Genomic DNA, 26,903 nt, shown 5'->3' on the forward strand with positions numbered 1-26,903 from the left:
AAAATGTCAGGTTTATTGTTGTACAATTACAGGGTTTTAAAATAATTTCCAATGGGAATGGAATAAATGCTGACCATAAAGCTTATTGATAATCGTATGTTATGAACTTATGATCTATGGCCTGTTTAGTCAATGGTTCAATGATTAGCATTGAAGGACCCAGGTTTGATTCCACGCTCAGCTGACTGTCTGTGTGAGTTTGCACATTCTCCCTGTGTCTGCACGAATTTCTTCTGGGTGATATGGTTTCTTCCCACTGTCTAAACATGTAGGGGTTAGGTAGATTGGCTATGCTAAATTGCCCATGGTGTCAAGGAATGTGCAGGTTAGGTGGATTAGCCATGAGAAATGCCAGTTTACAGGGATAGGGTAAGGGTCTGGGTAGGATGCTCTTTGCAGGGTTGGTGCTAACTCGATGGGATTCTATGATTATAATGTACACTATTAATATTCTAATTCTGATTTGCAGACAAAGAAACATAACAAGGTAGTTCTTCAGAATTGTATGGAACCACAGGAGGTATTTACTGTGGAGAAGATTATGGAAGCTAGAGAACTTACGGAAATAGTGATATTTTGAAGAGTCCATATTACAAAGGTGGTGGTGCTGGACATCTTAGAGTGCATAAAGGTGGATAAATCTCCAAGACCTGGATCAGGCATATCATAGAAATTTGGAAGGCAGGGAAGTGATTGCTGGGTCTCTTGCCGAGATATCTGTATCATCGATGGCCACAGATAAGGTGCCGGGAGATGAATGTTGGCTAACCAGCGCCATCATTAGGGCGGCACGGTGGCTCAGTGGTTAGCACTGCAGCCTCACCGTGCCAGGGACCTGGGTTCGATTCCAGCCTCAGGCGACTGTCTGTGTGGAGTTTGCACATTCTCCCCGTGTCCGCATGGGTTTCCTCTAGGTGCTCCGGTTTCCTCCCACAGTCCAAAGATGTGCAGGCTAGGTGGGTTGGCCATACTAAATTGCCCATAGTGTTCAGGGGTGTGTGGGTTGTAAGGGGATGGGTCTGGGTGGGATGCTTCAAGGGGCGGTGTGGACTTGTTGGGCCAAAGGGCCTGTTTCCACGCTGTGGGGAATCTAATCATTTAAGCAAGGTCATAAGGAAAAGACAGGGAACTACAGACTGGTAATCCTGATGTCAATGGTAAATAAGTTGTTGGAGAGGATTCCGAGGAACAGGATTCACACGTATTTGAATGGCAAGGACTGATTAGGGATAGTCAACATGGCTTTCTGGGTGCGACATCCTGTCTCATGAATTTAATTGAGTTTTTTGAAGAAGTAACGAAAAAGATTGATGAAAGCAGAGCAGTAGGCTTCTTCTGTATGAACTTTAGTAAGGTGTCTGACAAGGTTCCGTATGGTAGATTGGTTAGTAAGGTTAGACCAACAAAGGAGTGACTGATGGAGTTTAATTTAGATATATGTGAGGTGTTGCATTTTGGTAGGGCAAATCAGGGCACGACTTATACACTAAATGGGAAGGTCTAAGGGAGTGTTGCCAAACAAAGAGATCTTGAGATGTAGGTTCATAGCTCCTTGAAAATGGAGCCACAGGTAGACACTGTAGTGAAGAAGGCATTTGGCATGCTTGCCTTTATTGGTCAGTACACTGAATACAGGAGTTGGCATGTTATGTTGCGGCTGTATTCCTGTATCATGGATAGCCATGGGGGAGGTGCCGAAAATCTGGAGGCTAACTAACGTTGGTGCCATTATTTAAGAAAGATAGTAAGGAATAGTCAGGGAACTACGGATCAATAAATTTGACATCAACGGTGGGTAGGTTTTTGGTGGGGATTCTGATTGTCAGGATTTTCATGTATTGGTTACGCCAGTTTTGGAATACTGCATTCAATTCAGGTTTCCCTTCAAAGGGAAGATTGAGAATCAAAGAATCCCCACAGTTTGGAAACAGACGATTTGTCCCAACATTGGCCCCACACCGCCCCTCCGAAGACCATTCCCCAAGGACTGTATTTCTCAAGTCAAACCTAAACATCCCTGGGCACTATGGGCAATTTAGCTTAGCCAATCCACCTATCCTGCATATCTTTGGGCTGTGGGAGGAAACCGGAGCACCCGGAGGAAACCCACATGCAAACTCCACACAGACAGTTGCCCGAGGCTGGAATCAAACCCAGGTTCCTGGCGCTGTGAGGCAGTAGTGCTAACCACTGAGCCACCGTGCTGCCCTTATTTACAACGATATTGCCAGGACTGGAAGTTTGAACTATAGAGAGAGGCTGAATACGCTGGGATTATTTTCCCTGGAGCATCAGAGGCTGAGGGGTGACCTTACAGAAGATTATAAAATCATGGTGGGCATGGATAGTGATCCAAAATTAGAGGACATGGGTTTGAGATGAGAGGGGAAAGGTTTAAAAGGGACGTAAAGGACAACCTTTTCACACAGAGGGTGGTGCATGTATGGAAAACGAGCTGCTAGAGGAAGTGGTAGAGGCTGATCCAGTTACAACATTTAAAGGCAAAAGAACTGCGGATGCTGTAAATCAGAAAAAAAAACAAAGTTGTTGGAAAAGCACAGTCAGTTTGGCAGCATCTGTGAAGCAACAAACAGAGTTAACGTTTTGGGTCTGGTGACCGTTCCTCAGTCCTTAGGAAGGGTCACCATACCCAACATATTAACTCTGTTTTTACTTTCACAGGTGCTGCCAGACCTGTTGAGCTTTTAGAACAACTTTGTTTTTGTTTGACATTTAAAAGGCTTCTGGATTAGTATATGAATGGCAAGGGTTTAGAGGGATATGGACCAAATGCTGGCAAAAGGGACTAGATTAGTTTACAATATTTGGTCGAGTGGACAAATTCGACCAAAGGGTCTGATTCTGTGCCGTACACCCAAATGACTCTAATCGTATCATGAATTTCAGTAACCACATGATTACTTACAGAGTAAAATTCTTTTCCTTATTGGTGGACTGTCAATTATACCAAAGAATTTTTGTTAATTCTTCATTTTAATGAGGCCAGGACAACGGAAGCACTGAATGAAACATTACTTCTATCTTTCGCAATCGGTTCTAACTATTTCCCCTCTGACATCAGTAGAACACCACTGAATGACTGAATTAAATACAAGGAAGAACAACTTTCAAATCATTTTTCCTGTTCTTTAAAATGCCACTTTGATCATAACCTTTCAGCTCTTGTAGGTGATACCGCTTTATTTAGTGCTAGATCAGAATTTATGATGCCCTAATTAATAATCTAATGAAGTACTTTCTTAAATGACGTTGTGTACATAGAATCAAATTCAGACAGAAGAGTAATTATTGCAATCTGGCATAACTTTCATGAATTAAGTCCAAAGGTTTATGAGTAAGTTTAAAGAAGGATAAGATATCTAGCCTATCTGCCTCCCCCTCTCTCCCTATTATTTCAGAATTCCCTTCTGTCCCCCATTTCTGAAGAAGGGTTTCGACCCAAAATGCCAGTCTTCATGCTCCTCTGACGCGGCTTGGCCTGTTGTGTTCATCCAGCTCTACACCATGTTATCTCAGATTCTCCAGCATCGGCAGTTCCCATTATCTCTAATCCAGATATCCCTTTTTCTTATGTGGGTACACAACCTTACTCTGCTATGTACCAAAACTAAAAGTTGAAGTAAACAATCAGAGTCAAAGGAAAACGAAAGCCTATGATTAACGCCTCCACAAAACACTGAAGTCGTACTAAAATTTTAAAGGAGTTCTGACATTATTATTGACAAGGAGAGGGCTACAATTTGAAAATCAGAAGGACAACTACATATTTGCTAAACAAATTATTTCTACCAATATTTCATTTTGTTTTTTTGAATGTACATGTTGCTGGCAAGGTGAGCATCTTTTGTCCTTTAGAATATAAGGTGGGCCTTTCTGAGCAATTTGATACAACTCAGTGGCTTGCTAGGTCAAGAAGGCAGTTAAAAGTCAACCACATAAGGAGAACAGCTATCCTTTCTGAAAGAGCATCAGTTTATTCACTGGGTATTTATCCCAATCTGACAGTTAATCCATTAATTTTATTGGTCAAAGCTTTTTAAAACTGATTTCAAATTCAGAAACTATTTTGATGAGTCTAGAACTCTCTCTCCCTGGATTACTGGTCTAATGTCCTAACTATGAGACTATCACACCAGGGATGGCTTATTTACATTGGGATATAGAAAAAAAGAAAATGCCAATATAAAGCAAATCCATCAAGGAGAAAACAAATTAGCAGTTCAGAAAAAAAATCCCTTACTAGTCCTTTTCAAGAACCATCATCTGACAAATTAACTAATATTTTTTCTTTTGATGAGTATCTGTTGAGTGTTCCAAGCATTTTCTACTTTGAGTTACCTGTTATATATACATCTTCTGCACTGACAGCATAATCAAACAACTTAGATTAATTCAAATCAATACCGCACTGTATTTCTGTATTTCAATCAGTCGAGGACCAAGTGTCTGAATCACTTCAAGAGTTCTGTCTTGATTTAAAAATTTGATGGACAGTTCAGCAGCCTGAAATACAAACAGCGCAGTATTAATAGAGGAATCTCATATTTAAGAAAAGCATTCCATTGTGATACCAAGACAATCAGAACAATTTAAATTTAGTACTGATCACAAATAAGATAAGGCAAGGTAGATCACAGAAGGGTGTAGGCCTCTCTCTCCATTAGCCAAAGAGACACAGAATATTTTGCTACAAATAATTAACAGTCAAGAAAGCAATTCAGATAGGTTAACAACATGACAAGGTGAGAAGCTTAAGAAAAGGACTGTCCACAAAGAATTGTCAAAGTAGAAAAATACTGGAAACATGAATGGATCATTCAACATTACCAAAAAAATAATTCAGGTACCATCTTCAGTCCTTTCAGCTCTTTGCCGTTTGGTAATATGATAGTCCATTTTCAGACTCAATGGTTTCATTTCAGTTATTTAAACTTTTGTGGTCATTGCTTTTTCAACAGTTTGACTCATCTTAACCGACCACATAATATTTAGAGCATTTAAACACTATCACGAATCTATATAAAAGATAAAATTAATTTTTTAAAACAAAAATATTTGGGGTTGCTTTTCTGGAATGGACTCTGAGCTGATATGTTTCTTTTGTGCCATAAATGATTATTTCTGGTGGCTAGCCAGGCTACTTATTCATTAAATTAAAAAACAGAATACTGCCATCTGAATGTAGATACGCTTTCTGCTCTTCCTGGGTGTAATTTAAAATTTAGAACTCTCAAAACAACAATACTAATTTTTTTTTGTCATGTATAAATTGCAGGTAATTCACTGCCATTCACTGCTGTGAAGAACTTTTCAAAGCAGATGTCTATAGTAGATTAGAGTTTTGATATATGGCATGCAATAACCTGGAGAACATTTTGATGGTCAACATTGGGTCTACTTCAACTAAAAGTTGTTCCTCTCGATGAAAATGCAACCTTTGAAATACACATCTCACCTTCATCCAGCACTTCTCCATCAGAGCCAGGTTATTGGTCTCTTTGACTTTAAGGTAACATTCCACTGCTCTTCCATATTCTCCTGATTGCTCCCATTCTCTAGCTTGTTCAACTATTCCTTCTATTCCCCTGTGAGACACAATTATTAAACCAAAAATAAAGTTAACTCAGGAAATGGAAAATACAGTAACACCTAAGTAGATAGTTTAATGTTTTGAATTTAATGCTACAAGTTGTTTAATCATGTTAATTGTATACTAAATTTCTGAACATGTTTATGATTTTGTGTTATCTATTAATTATAAAAACAAATTCTGATTTTCTGAAGAAGGGTCCAGACCCGAAACATCAGCTTTCCTGCTCCTCTGATGCTGCTTGGCCTGCTGCGTTCATCCAGCTCTACACCTTGTTGTCTCAGATTCTCCAGCATTGCATTGGCAGTTCCTACTACCTCCAATTCCATAGGTAGTTACTTCTACACTTTTGCTAAATTTTGTATCACTAATGTTGGATACACTACAGGCAAATCAGCAGTCCACCTGCTGAATTATTTCCAGATTAAACCAAACTAGTCAAATTCACATAAAGAGGCAGAGGATCACTGACAAGGCTTCTTCAACAGGTGCAATGTTCTATAACTCAGCATGTGTAAGATTCACCTTGAATATAATTACTGAACAGTCAAAGATTTCTGCAGATGGTGGGAATCCAAAGAGCTTTATAAACGATTTGTCATTTAGACATGAAAAAAAACCTTCAAGGAAAAAAGACTGGAAAACTCACATGGAAAGTCAAATGAGAAGATACCAAAGGAAAGTATCAGTGTTGGGGTCTCCCTTGACTATTCTCACTTATAACTTGGATCACAGTAGCAGTAAGAAAGGCTTTCAAACAATTCACTACTTATCCTATCAGGAGTAGATGGTGGTAAGGAGATTACATTATTTATCTTTTTGACCATTTCTACTTTACACAGCTAATTTGCTTACTTTGTTCCTTTCTTAATTGCTTCCTGTTCATATTCTTCCTGAAGTTGTTCCAGCTTGTTAGGGATATATTCTTTACAAATTCTAATTGCATCACTCCACATTGTGACTTCCTGAAACAAGAAATTAAGTAAAAATGATTTCAACACAAGGAGCACTTTTCCAGTTTTTATTGTGTTTTTTTTTAATATCTGCTGTGGTGCTACTGGTAGCAGGCTTGTCTCAGAATCAGAAGGTTGTCAGTTCAGCTCCTACTGAGTAAAAAAAGACTCATACAATATCAGAAATGTCATTTTTCAGCTAGCATGTTAAACTGAGTTCTGTGTATTCTCTCAGGTAAATGTAAAAGATCCCATGCACTATTTTGAAGGAGTACAGGACTAATACTTGTTTGTCAATCAAGTTCTCACAAAACATTAATCTAGCAATTATTACATTTCTGTTTGGGGGAGATAACAATGTTCAAACTGGCTATCTAACTATTTACACTACAATAGTGACTACATTTCAAAATCTTCTGCCCACCTCCTGTAACCATTGATCCCCTTACCAATTAAGGATCTGTCTATCTCTATCTTAAATACACTCAATATTTTGGCTTCCACAGCCCTTTGCGGCAATGACTTCCACAAATTCAAAACCTCCTGGCTGAAGAAATTCCCACTTATCTCAATTCTGAAGTATCAGCCCTTCATTCTGAGGCTCTTCTCTAATGAAAAAATCTTCTCCACGTTGACTTTATCTACACCTCTCAGAATTCTGTGAATTTCGATAATATCCCTCCTCCCCCAACCCTCTAAACTCCATCAATTATAGACACAGTGTCACCAATCACTCCTCATACAACAAGCCCTTCATCCCCTAAATCATTCTTGAAAATTTCTTCTGGACTCCCTTCAAAGCCCACACATTCTTCCTTAAATAGAGGGTCCAAATCTGCTCACAATATTCAAAGTGCAATCTGACCAGGGGCTTATGCAGCCTTAGCAATACATTTCTGCTCTGTGTCTCTCATAGAATAACAGAATCCCCACAATGTGGAAACAGGCCATTCAGCCCAATAAGTCCACACAGACCTTCCAAAGAGCATCCAACCAAGATCCATCCCCCTACCCCATCCCTTCATTTTCCATGGCTAACACACCTAAAAATCTCTGGACACTATAGGGAATTTAGCATTCTACCCAGCTTGCACACCTTTGGACTGTGGGAGCAATCTGGAGCACCTGGCAGAAACTGATGTAAACAAGGGGAGAACGTAAAAATTCCATATAGACAGCTGCCCAAGGCTGAAATCGAACCCAAGTCCCCGGTGCTGTGAGGCAGTAGTGGTAACCACTGAACCACCGTGCCGTCCTCTAACCCTTTTGAAATGAATGCTAATATTGCATTTGCCTACTTAACTGACAAACGAACCTGCATGTTCACCGAAGAGAATCTTCCAAATTCCTTTTTGCTTCAGATTTCCATAGCTTTACCTGTTTAGAAAATAGTCTACACCTCCATTCTACTTACCAATGAACATAACTTCACATTTTCCAAAATTATTATCCATCTGCCCATTCTTTACCCACTCTCCTAGCCTGTCCAAGTCCTTCTGCAGTCTCCTCTCTTCCTCAAAACTACCTAACCCTCCACCTATCTTTGTATTAACTGCAAACTTAGCAACAGTTCCTTCATCCAGTTTGTTAAGGGATAAGTAACCTTTCCTTGAACGATTCACTCTGTTTTCTCTCCACAAATGCTGCCTGACCTGCTCAGATTTTCTAACAATATCTGTTTTTGTTTCTGATTTCAGACATCCACATTCTTTGGTGTTTTTTGTTTAATATTTCCCCTATTGACCGTCAATCTGAAAGTAACCCATAATAGACGATCAATTTAGTAGCGATCACCAACTGATGAACTTCCTTTTACCAGTAATGTCATGCTTTTATGCTGGGCCCCTAATCCTGGGCTTCAATTTATCATGTTCAAAAAACTTTACAAGCTGTGAGCCAAAAAAAAGCAAGCAAAAAACACCTCTTCCCCTCTGCACCGACTTCCCACGCTGCCTCCAAATTCCCTGAACTGTATACTCATTTGAGATGTGTCTCACTCTGGATGTGATCTCTCTCCTGCCTGACCATACAAAGCTTGCTTCAAGGGTGGAATCTTATAGGAGTGAGATGTGTGACAAATTGGTTGAATAAAGTGGTGAGGCCCGTCTTGATCATCATCTTGTTTCATGTTTTATTCTTTTGACAAGTGGTATGGTTCTCACTGGCTAACGTCAACCCTTTGTTAATGCCAAAACATGCCTCATTAATATGCAGCATATCACCTTACCAAATTTACCAAACAAGAAAACTTGACAAGGAAACCAGAGTTAGCACCTTTGGATTCATCTTGCCGTTTGCTCCGAGCGACCTCCAATTTGGACGCTGGCACCAAAATCTCAGTACATACTGCATGGGCACCAGCTACACAGAGCGCACACCCACAGACAATAGCAACTGATATGTGAAAAATCCTCATATCACATCACTGATTGACTTTCAGGTCACTTCTGCATTTCCAAGCTGTTATCAGACGGTGCACTGGCAGCTATAATTGCAATGCAATTATAATTATATATAATATATATAACTATAATTATAATTGTAAGGACAGCATGCACTCAGGAGATGCATCCAACTCATGGACTGAACCAGGCTGCATTTCTGGGTTCTTAACCTGCTGTCACAGCATTAGTTCACTTTGACCTTACTTGGATGCTCACAACATCCCTACTATGTACTGTTTTACCTTGCCTTTTTGTGCTTTTCCCTTTAGCAAGACAGACATTTTTCATATTACTGCTATCTTATCCATTTAGCAAAGGCACAATGCCAGAAAGCTTGCCATAGTTGTCAGCAAGCCTTTGCCCAGGGATTCCTGAAGCAGTAGATCAAAGACAGCCTCCAATACCAATCCACACCATGTTCAGGGTGGCCAGTGAATGAGGGAAGATGTTGCACGCAATAGCTGAGAGTGATAGAGTATGAGCCGTTGTGGGAGACGGATACAATAGCTGAAATAGAGTGAATATGAGGTATCAGAAAACACAGTGACATTTATGCTGGCAGAGTTGTGAAGGACATTGATAGACATTCTTTCAGACAGCTAAGACTGCACTGACCTGGGTGGCAACTTTGAACCAGGCTGGCAGTGACTGGGATTGTGGCCACCACTGCTGGTCCTGAGGGAGAAAGTCCTGCATCAGCACCATCTTTTCCAACAGGACCTACAGGTACTGTCTGGAAAGTGGGACACCAAATTTCCCCTATCTGTCCTGTCCGGGGTAAATGAATCATGCAGGCCTGCTGTGGACTGACAGCGTTGTCCAGATCTACAAAAGGATTTTTAAAAATGGCATGGCTGTATTATTTAAGAAAGGTGGCAAAGAAAAGCCAAGGAACTATGGATCAGTGAGTCTCACTTTAGGGGTGGCGAAGTTGTTGGAGGGGAATGTGAGGGACAGGATTTACATGTATTTGGGAAGGCAAGGACTGATTAGGGACAGTCAACACAACTGTGCATGGGAAATCATGTCTCACTAAACTAATTGTGTTTTTTGAAGAGGTGACAAAGAAGATGGATGAAGGCAGAGTGGTAGACGTTGTCTATGTGGGCTTAAGCAAAACATTTGACAAGGTTCCACGTGATAGACTACTTAGCAAGGTTAGATGACACCAGATCTATGGGGAAGCTAGCCAATTGGACACAAAATTGGCTTGAATGTAGAAGACAGAGTGTGCTGATAGAGGGTTGCTTTTCAGACTGGAGGCCTGTGATCAGTGCTGTGCCACAAGGGTCAGTGCTAGGTCCACTACTTTTCGTCATTTATATAAATGGCTTGAATGTGAATATAGGAGGCGTGGTTACTAAGTTCGCAAATGATACCAAACTAGATGGGCACTGAAGAAGGCTACCTCAGAGTGCAATCGGATCTTGATCAGATGGGCCAAAGGGCTGAGAAGTTTCATTTAGATAAACGTGAGGGGTCGTATTTTGGTAAGACAAGCCAGGGCAGGACTTACAGAGTTAAAGGTAAGGTCCTGGGTAATTTTGCCAAAGAGACCTAGGGGTGCAGGTGAACAGCTCCTTGAAAGTGGATTCACAAGCAGACAGGGTGAAGAAGAAGGGGTTTGGCAAGCTTGCCTTCAATGATCAGAACATTGAGTAAAGGAGTTGGGATGTCATATAGCAGCCGTAAACAGGACATTGGTGAGGTCACTTTTAGAACAGTATGTACAGTTCTGGTCACTCTCCTATAGGAAGGATGTTTTTAAGCTTGAGAGATTGCAGAAAAGATTCATAAGGATGTTGCCAGGACAGGCGGGCTTGAGTTATTAGGAGAGGCTGAATAGGCTAGGGAATTTCTCTCAGGGAGTTGCAGAATGAGTGATAGCCTTATAAAAATTTATACAATCATAAGGGGTATGGATAGGTGGAATAGCCATGGGCCTTCTCCTAGGGTGGAAGAGTACAAAACTAGAGGGCATAGGTTTAAGGTGAGAGGGGAGGGATTTAAAAGAGACCTGTGGAATAATTTTTTGACATTGACGGAGGTATGTGTATGAACGAGCTGCCACAGGAAGTAGTAGAGGTGAGTACAATAACAACATTTATTTAGCATCTGCATGGGTAACTGAATAGGAGAGGGTTTAAAGGGATACGGCAATTGGGATGAGGTCAGATTTGAATGTCTGGTCAGTGTAGAAGAGCTGGATGGAAGGGTCTTTTTCCGTGCCGTACCACTCCATATTCGGTTTATGGTGAGCTGTTCAGAAACAAAAAAAATCCAGCAGAAATTGGATGCGACAAACACAGTAGGCATTCAGTGATGGAAACGTTAAAGATAAGGTGAGAAAAATCACTAGATCTCATGGCAAGTGACCATTCAGAAAGCTCAAAACAACTTGGACTTTGCAGACGACACCAAGGTCGGTGGAGTTGTGGATAGTGACGAAGGATGCAGTAGGTTGCAGAGAGACATAGATAAGCTGCAGAGCTAGGCTGAGAGGTGGCAAATGGAGTTTAATGCAGACAAGTGTGAGGTGATGCACTTTGGTAGGAGTAACCAGAAGGCAAAGTACAGGGCTCATGGCAAGATTCTTAGTAGTGTAGATGAGCAGAGAGATCTCGGTGTCCATGTACACAAATCCTTGAAAGTTGCCACCCAGGTTGACAGGGCTGTTAAGGCGGCATACAGTGTTTTAGCTTTCATTAATAGAGTTCTGGAACCAAGGGGTTATGCTGCAGCTGTACAAAACTCTGGTGCGGCCGCACTTGGAGTATTGTGTACAGTTCTAGTCACCGCATTATAAGAAGGATGTGGAAGCTTTGGAAAGGGTGCAGAGGAGATTTACTAGGATGTTGCCTGGTATGGAGGGAAGGTCTTACGAGGAAAGGCTGAGGGACTTGAGGCTGTTTTCATTAGAGAGAAGAAGGTTGAGAGGTGACTTAATTGAAACATATAAAATAATCAGAGGGCTAGATAGGGTAGATAGGGAGAGCCTTTTTCCTAGGATGGTGACGGCGAGCACGAGGGGGCATAGCTTTAAATTGAGGGGTGAAAGATATAGGACAGATGTCAGAGGTAGTTTCTTTACTCAGAGAGTAGTAAGGGACTGGAACGCTTTGCCTGCAACGGCAGTAGATTCGCCAACTTGAGGTACATTTAAGTCGTCATTGGATAAGCATATGGACGTACATGGAATAGAGGAGGTTAGATGGGCTTGAGATCAGTATGACAGGTCGGCACAACATCAAGGGCCGAAGGGCCTGTACTGTGCTGTAATGTTCTACGTGAAGGTTAAAAAACATAAGATTCAGTCCCAATGCTTTCCTTGTAGTTACGTCAGACAAGTTCTAAGTCTGCCGATTAAGTTGGGTCAGTATTTCCATTAATCACCAGTTTTTAAAAATCACTCATGGGGTGTGGGATGGCTGGGTTGGTCAACATTCAATGCCCACCCCACAAACAGGTAGTACAAGAAGGTAGGACTGCCTTCTTGAATCACTGTAGTCCACATGGTGTGGGTACAGCAACTGTGCTGTTAGATAGGGAATGGCAGGATTTTGAAACAAATGCCTTGCAATGTTGTTCGAAGTCAGAATGGGTGTGGCATGGCGGAGAACTTGATGATGATGGTGCTCCCATGTACCTGTCTTTCTGGTTTGTGCTGACACAGGATTTCAGACGCTGGAAAGATGAACTGCTTACATGTTCAGATTCAGATTATTTTAAATTCTTGAAGTTACAAGAAACAAATCGTCCTTTCACAATGGGAATTGCAAAGCCATCTCTGTCATGAGCTATTGGCATTTGCAGCGAAATTTCAGTCTAGTTTTTATTGACAAAATAATGACTTTAAAAAATTGTTCTCACCTTGTAATATTTCACAGCCAATTCTGGTCTTTGAGCTCTCAGAAGAAAAGCCTCAGCCTTTTGATATTCTTTCTGATCGAAGGCAAAACGTGCCTGACCAACCAAGACATCAGCCACACTGTCAGAGTCATGAGCCTCTGCCACCCTTTGGGCTGCATCCCAATCTTGATTATGCACATACCTTTCAAAAGTAACTACATGTTAAATGGCAAAAGAGTAAAACTATCAGTTTATACAATCAGTTATCCAAAATAAAATGAAAGACTCACATGAGGACAGCCTCCTTTGATTTTCCTGCTTTAATGAATTCAATTTCTGCTTCTTGAAATTTACCCTACAAATCGGTGAAACATGCTAAATTTAGTGCTAGACGTTATCACAAATTAGACTTTTCCCTTCAGAAATTTTACACCAATTTCTCAATGTAAATGTTATCATTCACTTGTGGCAGAGATGCAATCATTTCTGAAACAGTTGTTGATTGACAAATGATGCTTTGTAAACAGGTAGGGAAATATCATAGCTCCTTGTTTGCTTCCAAATAAAACCTGCTGTATAATGCTATAAAACATTATTTTATTGCCAAAAGTACCAAGAAAAGCACCAATGACAAGCACCATTACTCTGGGTACCTAGTTTTGAAGTCAACTCAGAAATAAAAACAAAGGGACGTCAATTTCTTTCCATCAACAGCAAGTTTTCAATGCATTAATCACACATCATACTATATGATCGATGCCTAAGTTCTAGTAAATATACATCAATACAAATCTTTAAAAAAATTAGAAAAGTCAGTAATTGGCATAATGGACTGGATTTACAGCCTCCTTACTCACATACCTGAAGGCAGGGGCAAGGCCCATAAGATGCATGCCTGGCATTCCCATCTGTCTTGATTGTGGCTCTCGCTTTATGCTGGGTGGGAAGGTGTCAGGCAAGTTCCCAGGCCTTGGATCAATTCTGGATCCTGATATAGCCAATTAATAGCCACTTAAATGTTGAATTCTGACTTTACCACTATTATATCAAGGCCAGCGACTGCCAGTAACTTTAGCTTCAGGAATCATAGAATCCCTACAGTGTTGAACCAGGCCATATGGTCCATCAAGTCCACGCTGTCCCTCCGAACAGCATCCCACCTAAACACATCTCCTTAACCTTTCCCCGTAACCTACACCTCCCTGAACACTATGGACAATTTAGAATGGGCAATCCACGTGGGATGTGGTGCCTTTGTTTAGGCGAGTATGAATTTTCCATCCTTAGTTGGGGAAGGCAATGGACTGGTGGTATTATCACCAGACTGTTAATCCAGAGACCCAAGTAATTTTCTGGGGACCCAGGTTCAAATCCCACCATCGCAGAGGTTAAATTTAAATTAATAAATATCTGGAATTAAGAGTCTAATAATGACAATGAATCCAATGTCAATTGTCAGAAAAACCCATCTGGTTCACCAATGTCCTTTAGAAAAGGCAACTGCCATCCTTACCTGATTTGTGACTCCAGACCCACAGCAATGTGGTTGATTCTTAACAGCCCTCTGGGCAATTAGGAATGCTTAATAAATGCAGACCTAGCCAGCGATGCCCTCATCCCATGAATGAATTTTTAAAAATTGCACAGAGTAAATTGTTCAGAGTAAACCACATTGTTGTGGGTCTGGAGTCACATGTAGGCTCGACTAGGGAAGGGTGTCAGATATCCTTCCCTTTAGTGAAGGACATTAGTGAACCAGATAAGTCAATTATCAGAAATTCACATTAGACCCTTAATTCCAGATTGTTTACTGAATTCAAATTCCCCGGGATGTGAACCCAGGACCTCAGAATTTTAGCTGAGGTTCTGCATTAATAGTCTAACGATATCATCACGAGGCCATTGCCTCCCCTTGCATATATGGCCAGGATCTCTTTAAGATCTTTCCAAATTAAAGCGGAAGTCACAATTCAGGAATTTAAAACGGCTCCAGTGTAAAATTCCGGCAGGAAAATTGGCTATTTGGTGAGTGCACTTGCTGCTGATTCTTTAAATATGATGCTCTGCAAAACCTGCCCAAAATTACATATCTTATAGCAAAGAACAAAGAAAATTTCAGCACAGGAATAGGCCCTTCGGCCCTCTAGGCCTGCACCAAAATGCTGCCCGTCACAACTAAATCCCCCGATAATAAAGAGAAGGGTCTAGGCCCGAAACGTCAGCTTTTGTGCTCCTGAGATGCTGCTTGGCCTGCTGTGTTCGTCCAGCCTCACATTTTATTATCTTGGAATCTCCAGCATCTGCAGTTCCCATTATCTCTCACAACTAAATCCCCCGACCCTTTTGGAGGTTGTTTCCCTCTATTCCAATCCTATTCATTTATTTGTCAAGACGCCCTTTAAAAGTCACTATCATATCTACTTCCACTACCTCACCCGGCAGCGAGTTCCAGGCACCCACCACCTTCAGTGTAAAAAACCTGCCTCATACATCACCTTTAAACCTTTCCCCTCGCACGTCCTAGTAAGAGACTCTTCCACCCTGGGAAAAATCTTTTGACTGTTCACTCCGTCCATGCCCTTTATAATCTTGTAGACCTTTTTCAGGTGGCCCCTCAACTTCCAGTGAGAACAACAGACGTTTCTCTAACTTCTTCTCATAGCTAATGTCCTCCATACCAGGCAACATCCTGGTAAATCTTTTCTGTACCCTCTCCAGAGCCACCACATTCTCTGGTAACATGGCGACCAGATTTGAACACAATATTCCAAATGCTAACTAAGGTTCTATAAAGCTGCAACATTATCTGCCAATTTTTAAACTCAATGCTTTGCCTGAAGGCAAGCTGTATGCCTTGTTGACTACCTTCTCCACCTGCATTGCAACTTTCAGTGAACTGTGCACACGTACACCAAGATGCCTCTGCCTATCAGTACTCCAGAGGGTTCTGCCATTTACTGTATATTTTCCTCTGGATTAGACCTTCCAAAATGAGGGCAGGGCAGTGGACCTCACATATTTCCAGATTAAACTCCATGTGCCATCTTACTGCCTAAGTCACCAACCAGTCCATATCCAGCTGTATCCCTTGACAATCCTCATCGATTTTGGCAATTCCACCAATCTTTGTGTCATCACTAAGCTTACTAATCAAATCAGTTACATTTTCTTCCAAATCATTTATATATATTACAAAACAGCAAAGGTCCCAACACTGATCCCTGAAGAATGCCACTAGTCACAGCCCTCCATTCAGAAACACACCGTTCCAATACTACCCTCTGTCTTCTCTGACCGAGACAGTTTATTTTCCATCTTGCAAGCTCACCTCTGACCCAATGGGACTTTACCTTCTGTATCAGCCTGCCATGAGGGGCCTTGTCAAAAGCCTTACTGAAGTTCATGTAGACAACATCCACTGCCCTGCCCTCATTGATCATCTTCATCACTTCCTCAAAAAACTCAACCAAGTTAGTGAGACACAACCTCCCCTTCACTGCCTCTCGCTTATATGTCCACTTATTTCCAAGTGGGGGTAAATCCTGTCTCGAAGAATCCTCTCCAATAATATCCCTGACGTAAGGATCACCGGCCTGTAATTAGCTGGATTATCCTTGCCACCCTTCTTAAACAAAGGAGCAACACTGGCTATCCTCCAATGTTCTGGGACATCCTCTGTAGCCAATGAGGATACAAAGATTTCCCTCAAGACCCTAGCAATTTCCTCTCTTGCCTCTCTCAATATATCCCATCAGGCCCTGGGGAATTATCTATCTTAGTGCTTTTCAAGACCCCAACACCTCCTCTCTTGATCTCAACATGACCCAAACTTTCTACACACCCTTCCCCAGCCTCTTCATCCACTAATCCACTTTTGGGCGGCACAGTGGCTCAGTGGTTAGCACTGCAGCCTCACAGTGCCAGGGACCTGGGTTCGATTCCAGCCTCGTGTAACTGTCCGTGCAGAGTTTGCACATTCTCCCCGTGTCTGTGTGGGTTTCCTCCAGGTGCTCCGGTTTCCTCCCACAGTCCAAAGATGTGCAGGCTAGGTGGATCGGCTATGCTAAATTGCCCGTAGTGTTCAGGGGTGTGTGGGTTATTGGGGGATGGATTTGGGTGGAATGCTCCAAGGGCGGTGTGGACTTGTTGGGCTGAAGGGCCTGTCCCCACACTGTAGGGAATCTAATCTAAGTCCTTCCCTATGGTGAATACTGACGCAAAGTATTCATTTAATTCATTGTCCATTTCCTCTGGCTTCACACATAAATTCCCTCCCCTGTCCTTGAGTGGGCCAACCCTTTGCCTGGTTACCCTCTTGCTCTTTATATATATAAAGTCTTGGGATTTTCCTTATTTCTGTTGCCAATGATTTTTCATGACCCCTTTAGACCTCATGACACCTTGCTTAATTTTCCTTTGACTTTGCTTGTATTCTACCCTTGTTTCATATGTCCCCAGACTCCTGGCTGTGATAAATGCTTTCTTCTTCTTTTTGATTAGGCTAATAATATCTCTCATTATCCAAGGTTCCCTAAATTTATTGTACTTACCTTCATCCTTACAGGAACTTGCTGGTCCTGAGTTCCCAGCAACTTACACTTGAAAACCTCCCATATAGCGTATGTTGACTTGCCCTCAAACATCTGCCTCCAATCTATATTTTTCAGTTCCTGTTGTAATTAACCTTCCCCCAATTTATCACCTTCACCTGACAACTACACCTATTTTTATCCATCAGTGCTTTAAAGCTTGGATAACAAGGTGTAGAGCTGGATGAACACAGCAGGCCAAGCAGCATCATAGGACTCCAGTACTGTAAAGCTTACTGAATTGTGATCACTGCTCCCGAGCAGCTCGCCCACTGAGATGTCGACCATCTGGCCAGGCTCATTCCCCAATATTAGGTCCAGTACGGCCCCTTTCCTAGTTGGACTATCTACATACTCTTTCAAGAAGCCCTCCTGGTTGCTCCTTACAAACTCTGCTCCATCTGAGCCCCAAGCACTAAGTGAGTCCCAGTCAATATATGGGAAGTTAAAATCACCCACGACAACAACCCTGTTTCTTTTACATCTTGCCAAAATCTGCCCAAATATCTATCTCCCACTGGCTGTTGGGAGGCCTGTAGTAAACCCCATACATTGCGATTACACCCTTCCTGTTCCAGAGCTCTACTCATATTGTCTCTCTATATGAGCCGTTCGAAGTGTCTTCCTGCAGCACAGCTGTGATTCCTTAACAAGTTGCACAATTCCCCCATCCCTTTTATATCCCCATTATCCCGCCTGAAACATCTGTATCCTGGAATGTTAAGCTGCCAATTCTACCCTTCCCTAACCAAGTCTCTATAATAGCAACAACATCATAGTTCCAAGTACTAATCCAAGCTCTAAGTTCATCTGCTTTATCTTTTACACTTCTCACATTGAAACAGATGCACTTCAGTCCACCAGTCTCACTTTGTTTAATGGTCACACTCTGCCTGCTCTTGCTCTACTGGCTCTATTCTCTAGTTTCCTTTCAGTCAATTCACCTTTGCTTTGGTTCCCACCGCCCTGCTGAGTGGCACCAGCAAACCTCCCAGCCAGAATATTTGTGCCCCTCCAGTTTAGATGCAACCCTCTTTCTTGTACGGGTCCCACCTGCCCCGGAGGAGATCCCAGATATCTGAAGTCCTTCCTCCTACAGAATCTATTTAGCTATGTGTTGAGCTGTACTATCCTCCTATTTCGAGCCTCACTGGCACGTGGCACTGGGGGTAATCCCAAGATTACACCCTTGGAGGTCCTGCTCCTTTAACTTTCCCTGAATTGCTCGTCACTCATCCTACCTAAGCCACTAGAACCAATACATACCACAACCTCCGTCTGTTCACCCTGTCCGTTCAGAATGCTTTCTGTCTGTTCAGAGACACCCTGAACCCAGGCACCAGGGATGCAACATACCATCCTGGAGGCTGTTATGCATCCACAGAAGTATCTGTCTGTACCCCTAACTATTGAGTCCCCTGTAACTACTGCTCTAGTGTTCTTTGTCCTTCCCTTCTTAAGAACAGAGCCAGCTGTGGTGCCACCAGTTTGGCTGCTGCTGCTGTTACCTCCTGATAGTCATCCCCCCTAACAGTACCCAAAATGCTAGACTTGTTACAGACAGGGACAACCATAGGGGATTCCTGCACTGGCTGCCTGCTCTTTCTAGAGGTCACCCATCTATCTTGGGTGATACCACATCTCTAAAACTTCTGTCTTATGATACTTTCTGCCACCCTCATCCTCCCAAATGCATCCAATTGCCGCTCCAACATATCCATGTGGTCTGTGAGGAACTGAAGTTGGATGCACTTCCAGCAGATGTCTTTGATCTCCCACATGTCACAAGTGCAGCACTTAACCCCTCTGACTGACATTTCTATCCCCAATCAAGCTGTTTAAGATAATTTATGAAACACTTACCCTTATTGGTCACTGAAAATACCCAAAGAAGGTCTTCCCTCACTCACCTTCCCAGGACGCTCCCTGGATCTCTCTACTTCTTTCGCTTCTGGTCCTCACGGTGGAGTGTGTGTGCTCCTTTTTGGTTACACAAGAAGGTAGGGAGGGTAACAGTGAACAAGTGTTTGGGGTCAAACTGTCACTTGATAACAGCCCCTCAGCAAACCACCTTCTGGAAGCAGTGACTGCACTGATACAGATCTTCCCCATTCACCAAATCAGAGTCACCACCATCTTCTGGGTTATTTATGGGCTATTTGGGTTATTTATCTCTTAGATGTATTTTAGTCAATGTAAATTATAGTACTTTCACTACAGCAATCTGATTTATTGTGTTTAATCTAGTTCTTTATGCCATGTCATCATATTGATAATGCTAAAAACATTATCAAAAATATGATCTTTCTGCGCTACTAAACCTGTAATTAATCAAATATCAACAAAGAAAAGTAACAACTTACCTCATCTTCTAGATACATAGCATGTTTGAGATGTATGTCTGGGATTTTATTTTTCATAGACAAGCGTGACAGTTCAAAAGCAAAATCGAAAGAGCTGAAACAGAATTTTACCACATCACAAGCAATTATTGCATACGCACCTATACGATTTCTTGATTTTTCATAAAAAAATCATTAATTGCCAAAATCACAAAAAGAATTCTTGAATTAATACCATTGGCCACCAATCTTTTTAGCTGTGTTTTTCTTTCAATTATTAATCTTCTTTCCTTGTAAAGTTCTACTGTCACTTTTATTTTCTGGTTGGGACCCTTCATGACCTATTAAACAAAATACTTTTGCAGTAAACAAAAACCTTCCCTTTGATAATGTTAAGTTTGTGGCCTCAGGGATTCAGTTTATCAGAGCTCTTCTTAAGATTTTATTGGTTTCTACCTTTCGTTTTTTAAAAGAACAAAGAACAAAGTAAAACACAGCACAGGAACAAGCCTTCGGCCATCCAAGCCTGCGTTGACACATTCTGCCCTTCCATAATAAAACTATCTTCATTTACTGGGTCCGTAAACCTCTATTCTCTTCCTATTCATTTATTCTTCCTGGTGCCTCTTGAATGCTGCTACGGTGTCTGCTTCCACCTCCTCCACTGGCAGCTCGTTCCAGGCACTCTCAACCCTTTCTGTGAAAAACGTGCCTCACACATTGCTTTTAAACATACCTCCTCACACCTTGCACCTGTGTCCCCTAGTTCCTAGATCCCTCCACTCTGGGGAAAAAGCCTCATACTTTCCACTCTATCCATGCCATTCACAATCTTATAAACTTCAATCAGGACATCCTCAATCTCCGACCGTCCAGTGAAAACAAACTCAGTCTATCCAGCCTTTCTTCATAGCGAAAATCCCCTATCCTTTATTCATTCACGGGATGAGGTGTCACTGGCCAGGCAGCATTTAATGCACATCCCTAATTGCCCAGAGGTGATGCATTTTGGAAGGTTGAATTTGAAAGCTGAGTACAGGATTAAGGATAGGATTCTTGGCAGTGTGGAGGAACAGAGGGATCTTGGTGTGCAGACACATAGATCCCTTAAAATGGCCACCCAAGTGGACAGGGTTGTTAAGAAAGCATATGGTGTTTTGGCTTTCATTAGCAGGGGGATTGAGTTTAAGAGTCGTGAGATCTTGTTGCAGCTCTATAAAACTTTGGTTAGACCGCACTTGGAATACTGTGTCCAGTTCTGGTTGCCCTATTATAGGAAAGATGTGGATGCTTTGGAGAGGGTTCAGAGGAGGTTTACCAGGATGCTGCCTGGACTAGAGGGCTTATCTTATGAAGAGAGGTTGACTGAGCTCGGACTTTTTTCATTGGAGAAAAGGAGGAGGAGAGGCGACCTAATTGAGGTATACAAGATAATGAGAGGCATAGATAGAGTCGATAGCCAGTGACTATTTCCCAGGGCAGAAACGGCTAACACGAGGGGTCATAGTTTTAAGCTGGTTGGAAGAAAGTATAGAGGAGATGTTAGAGGCGGGTTCTTTACACAGAGAGTTGTGAGAGCATGGAATGCGTTGCCAGCAGCAGTTGTGGAAGCAAGGTCATTGGGGACATTTAAGAGACTGCTGGACATGCATATGGTCACAGAAATTTGAGGGTGCATACATGAGGATCAATGGTCAGCACACCATCGTGGGCTGAAGGGCCTGTTCTGTGCTGTACTGTTGTATGTTCTAAGAGTCAACCACATTGCTGTGGGTTTGGAGTCACACGTAGGCCAGTCCAGGTGAGGATGGCAGATTTCCTTCCCTAAAGGGTATTAGTGAGCCAGATAGGTTTTTCCTGACTACCATAGTCATCATTTGATTCTTAATTCCAGATATTTAATTGAATTAAAATTCCACCATCTGCCATGGCAGGATTCAAACCTGGGTCCCCAGAACATTATCTGGGTTTCTGGATTAATAGTCCAGTGATAATACCACTAGGCCATTGCCTCCCCATATCAAGCAACATCCTGGTAAACCTTTTCTGCACCCTCTCCAAAGCATCCACATCCTTCTAGTCGTGTGGTGACCAGAACTGTATGCAATATTCCAAGTGTGACCTAACCAAAGTTCAATAAAGCTGCAGCATAACTTGCCTAGTCTTACACTCAATGCCCCCTTCCAATGAAGGCAAGCATGCTGTAGACAACAGTGTGGAGCTGGAGGAACGCAGCAGGCCAGGCAGCATCAGAGGAGCAGGAAAGGTGACGTTTCGGGTTGGGACTCTTCCTTTTTCATTACTTTGCCTCCTGTGATGCCACCTTCAGTGATCTGTGGACCTGCGCACCTAAATCTCTCTCCATATCAATAATCCTAAGAGTCTGCCATTCACTGTATAATTTTCACCTGTACTTAACCTTCCAAAATGCATCATCTCACATTTGTCCAGATTGAACTCCATCTGCCACTACGCTGCCCATGCCTCCAACTGATCTATGTCCTGCTATATCCTTCAGTCCACAGCTCCACCAACCTTCATATCATCAGCAAACTTACTATTAGACCAGCTACGTTTCCCTCCAAATCATTTATGTAAACCACAAATAGCTGAGGTCCCCACACTGATCATTGTGGAAAGTCACCAGTCACAGCCCTCCATTCCGAACAGCATGCTTCCACCACTACCCTCTGTCACCTATGACCAAGCCAGTTCTGTATCCATCTTGCCAGCTCACCCTGATACCACATGATTCACTTTTGTACCAGTCTGCCATGAGGAACCTTCTCAAAGGCTCTCCTGAAGTCCATGTAGACAACATCAATTACTTTTCCCTCATCAATCATCTTCGCCATCTCTTCAAAAAACTCCATCAAGTTAGTGAGTTAGTTAAGTAATTGAAAACTCATGGTATTATGGTCACTACTCATGAAACTCACCCCCACTGAAACTTCACTCACCTGGCCGGGCTCATTTCTCAAAACTAGATCCAGTATAACTCCTTCCCTGGTTGGATTGCTTGCATGCTGTGCCAATAAACTTTCCTGAATAGTCCTTACAAATTCTATAAAATCTATGAAATGCTCCATTGAAGTCCCTAGCACAAAAAGTGTCCCAGTTCAATGCAGGGGTCGTTCAAATCACCCACAACAAACTTGCTGTTTTTACATCTTTCTAAAATCTATCTACATATCTTCTCCTTTATCTCCTGCTGGCTGTTGGGAGTTCTGTAGTAAACACCCAACATCGTGATTTTACCTTTCCTATTCCTGAGTTCTACCCATATTGCCTCGCTGGAAGAGTCCTCCGATACATGCTCCCTCTGTACAGCTGTGAGATACACCTTTACCAGTAATGCAAATTACCCCACCCCTTTTACATCCCTTTCTAATACACCTGAAACATCTAAATAATAGGACATTCAGCTGTCCCTTTTTCAACCAAGTCTCGGTAAACATAATAATGTCATTGTCCCAAGTACTAACCATCGCTTTGAGTTCATTTACCTTGCCAATTATACTTCTTGCACTGAAACATGTGCACTTCAGTCCACCTCCCCTGCCCTTTTCAACAGTATTTCCACGTCTGTTCTTAGTCATGTTTTCCCTGGTTTCGACTGCTCCATCAATTTCTGTATTAGGTGTTTAGCTTTTTGTTTTCAGGGGCTGCTTTCTCAATCTTACCGACTCATTTATCAGGTGATACAGTCACAAAGTAACAATACCTTCTATACTTGTGTTGACATACATGGAATTTGGATTTGCGCAGACGTATTATTAGAAAGAATCATTTATAGGCTCAATAATTTTCAACTGGTCATTAAACATTACACACAGGATTTCTAAAAGCATTGATTGACTGGTCCCATGTATGTACATAAATCCTGAATGTTTTACAACAGCCAATTTGCAAAAATTATTAAGTATAACACCAGCAATGTTGCATCTGCAAGGAACAGAGTTTCAAATGGATGTTATTGTAATTTGAAGCCAAACTGGGAGATTTCAAAATATCTTGCCTAAAGATCAACAACTCTTTGCTCCCTCTCCTTTTGCAATGCCCTTCAGCAAAGTATGTGAGCTGAAACCTCCCTTTACAATTTTTAGAGGGTTCCTGAAGAGAATTTTGAACTCTACTCACTATCTCTCGCAAAGTGAATTCAGCTTGTTACACTGTTGCAAGAAGGCATCTAAGTATCAACAGTTTTTGTGTGCAGAATAACTGGATGGAGATCACCATTTGGGACAATCATGAATAATCCTTTTCTTCTGTTTTTAACTGTCGCTTAGTACTTCTAACCCTGTAGAGTGTGTTTTTTTTATTCTCCTCAGATTTGCTGTGCATAAATGCATATATTTGCACAGTCCAAACTGTTTGTGAATAAATCTTTACCTCGTTGTAAATTAACTTCATTTCTAATAAACTAGCTATAATCAATTGACTAATAAATTTGGCTGATTTGATTGTAAGGTTAAATCTAATCTAGTCCAAGGCTTATACACTGGCTATATCACCACCTTGGTTAAATTAAAACTTTGCTTTGCCCAGCGGAGGACTGGGACTGGGTCACTCCTCTAACTTCAGTTGAAATGACTGCAAATTTGATCTCAATCCAAGATTTACATTTAACAACAGACACACTAATCATTACAGTAACGTGAACCAGATTTTGCCACCAATATAGGGGCTGCTGAACTATTTTTATGGATATTTTATGGGATGTAGGCATTGCTGGCTATTTGACTATCCCTAATTCTCATCCTTATGGTTCCGGAGTACACATTGGTCAGACTAAGTATAGTGGGCAGTTTTCTTCCCTAATGGACCTTAGTGATCCAGATTGTTTTTGTGACAATTGCTAGTGGTTAGATGGTTGCTTTTTATGCTAGAATTTTAAGGAATTTCAATTTCACCATCTGTCATGATGGCGTACGAGCCCATGTTACAACAATATTCACAAGGAAGAGGTATTAGAAATCCTACAGAGGGTGAAGATGGGTAAGCCCCTGGGCCGGATGGCATTTATCCTAGGATCCTCTGGGAAGCCAGGCAGGAGATTGCTGAGCCTTTGGCATTGATCTTTAACTCGTCATTGTCTACAGGAATAGTGCCAGGAGTGTCAGGGGTTCGGCTCACTCTAAGATCAGGTTGTATGCCCTAGCTGGGTCAGTGTTTTGTACTTTGCACATGTACATAAAGGGTGACTTAGTGACGGGATACTGGCCTTTGTGGAGTTACTTCAGTGGTGATGAGAGAAAAGCATGCCCCTGAAGAGATTTGCTTGCAATAGTTGTCACTGAATTGGAGTCAGCATTTCTTGTTTCATGCTGCTATTTGGGAAGCTTGACTCGTTTGATCCTGCCGTCGAAGACTGGGCCCAGTATGTGGAAAGAATGCATAATTTTTTCCACACAAATTACATTGAAGCAGTCAAAAAGCAACGAGTAATTCTCCTAGCACTGTGTGTACAGGCAGATTTTTCAGTTGTTAGGAGTTTAACTTTCCCAGAGGCACCAGACACTAAAACCTTTCAGGAGTTGATGAATTTTGCGAAGGAATATTATGACCTTAGCCACCTCCAGTTCTGAGACGCTATTGGTTTTACTTGACAATTTTAGAACCAGGAAAATTGAGACTTTTGCCGAAGTTAAGATGACTGGCAGAGGCATGTGATTTTGGTTTAACCCCAAGCGGGGTGCTAAGAGACTGTTTGTTATGTGGGATTAACAATGTGACCAAGCAAAAGTGCTTACTAGCTGAAGCCCAAAAGGACTTCAAACCGGCACTTTAGCTGGCCTTGTTGTTAGAAATGCAGCAAGTGGAGCTTGTGAGTTTACAGCGTATGGTAATGGAAGTGGACATCCTTTCCAGGCCAACTGAGCTTGGGGAACACCACTTGAGGGAATGCAATTGCATAACAATTCAGGACAAGCCCTGAATGAAGGGACCATAGGTCAGCCCACAGCCAGACTCCAAAATAAAGCCAAGCCTTGGCCAAATAGTTAAAATTTTCCTGAGGATCTGGGCCGTTAGGCCATCGTAGTTGCAGATGGCATGCTGATTCAAGACAGCAAAAGAGTCCCACTGGGCCTGAATTGAGTAACATAACTCATAGGCCAGTATCCAGGACAGCATACACCTTGAAAATTCCGTCTACAGCTGATTTAGAACAGTTAAATTGCTTAGTAATATCCAAATCAGAACCAATCAAAATAAACATCTGATTAAATGGTCGCCAAGTTCCAATGGAAGTGCAACTGTTATCAGTGATCACGGAACCAATCTTTAACAAAACTTGCTCTGGACACCAATACCTACGTTTAAGTGAGGCCTCATCCAGGCTGAGAACTTATACTGGGGAAGCCCTACAGATTAAAGGTAAAACTTTGGTTCTGGCCTCTTAAAAGAAGCAGCCAATTCAGTTACCAGCGATTGTAGTAAGAGGTTTGGGCCCAAGCTTGGTCGGGTGAAATTTGTTGAAAAATGTTCAACCTGATTGGTTCAACATTTTTCAAATGAAAAATGTCCAAGTGAAGTCTTAATTAAATACCTGGAAGTTTTTCAGGGAGGTCTATGGACGATCAAAGTGGCCAATGTCACATTAGACATTGACCAGGAAGCATATTCCATGAGTACTCAAGGCCCGCCTTACTTGCAAAAGTAGAGGCATAAATAAGGAGGCTGGGAGGTGCAGGAATCATCAAACCAGCACAGTTTGGGGAAAGGGCAGTAGTATTGTACCGAATTTTGAAGCCCAACAAGTAGGTTCACCTTTGTGGCGTTGTGAACAAACAATGAACCGTTTCTCGCAGCTGGATAGATACCCAATCCCTCACAAACATGGCTTGTATGCAAAACTGGCAGGGGTCTGTCCTTCACAAACCTGGGCATGAGCCATGCCTACCTGCAACTGCAACTAGACGAGAACTCCCAGAGGTACGCTACAATTATTACCCATCAGGGTTTGGGCCAGTATATGCAACTGTCTTTTGTGATATTATCAGCCTGTGCCATTTTCCAGAAAACGATAGAAAATATTTTACAAGGTCTACCCCAAGTCGTTATTTGTGTGGATGATGTTCTAATTACTGGGAATACCAATAAAGAGCATTTAC

The 26,903-nt window shown here is 42.0% G+C and overlaps 1 protein-coding gene across 6 annotated transcripts in view; it reads right to left on the bottom strand.

Moving 5' to 3' along the window:
* The window catches only part of ift172 (intraflagellar transport 172), a 182,322-nt gene that overhangs the window by 35,080 nt on the left and 120,339 nt on the right, over positions 1 to 26,903 (bottom strand). For all 6 annotated transcript variants that reach the window (XR_009445692.1, XM_059645467.1, XM_048530809.2 and 3 more), the window contains 6 exons: positions 19,810 to 19,903; positions 13,148 to 13,212; positions 12,879 to 13,059; positions 6,467 to 6,576; positions 5,477 to 5,606; positions 4,426 to 4,524 (listed from right to left, as the gene is read on the bottom strand). Coding sequence is in view for 5 of the 6 variants with exons in the window: in XM_059645467.1 (XP_059501450.1) it covers positions 4,426 to 4,524; positions 5,477 to 5,606; positions 6,467 to 6,576; positions 12,879 to 13,059; positions 13,148 to 13,212; positions 19,810 to 19,903 (679 nt within the window). In the remaining variant the exon portion in view is untranslated. The remainder of the gene's footprint in view (positions 1 to 4,425; positions 4,525 to 5,476; positions 5,607 to 6,466; positions 6,577 to 12,878; positions 13,060 to 13,147; positions 13,213 to 19,809; positions 19,904 to 26,903) is intronic.

This window comes from Stegostoma tigrinum, chromosome 4 (genome assembly GCF_030684315.1).
Source record: "Stegostoma tigrinum isolate sSteTig4 chromosome 4, sSteTig4.hap1, whole genome shotgun sequence".
Lineage (NCBI taxonomy): Eukaryota > Metazoa > Chordata > Chondrichthyes > Orectolobiformes > Stegostomatidae > Stegostoma > Stegostoma tigrinum.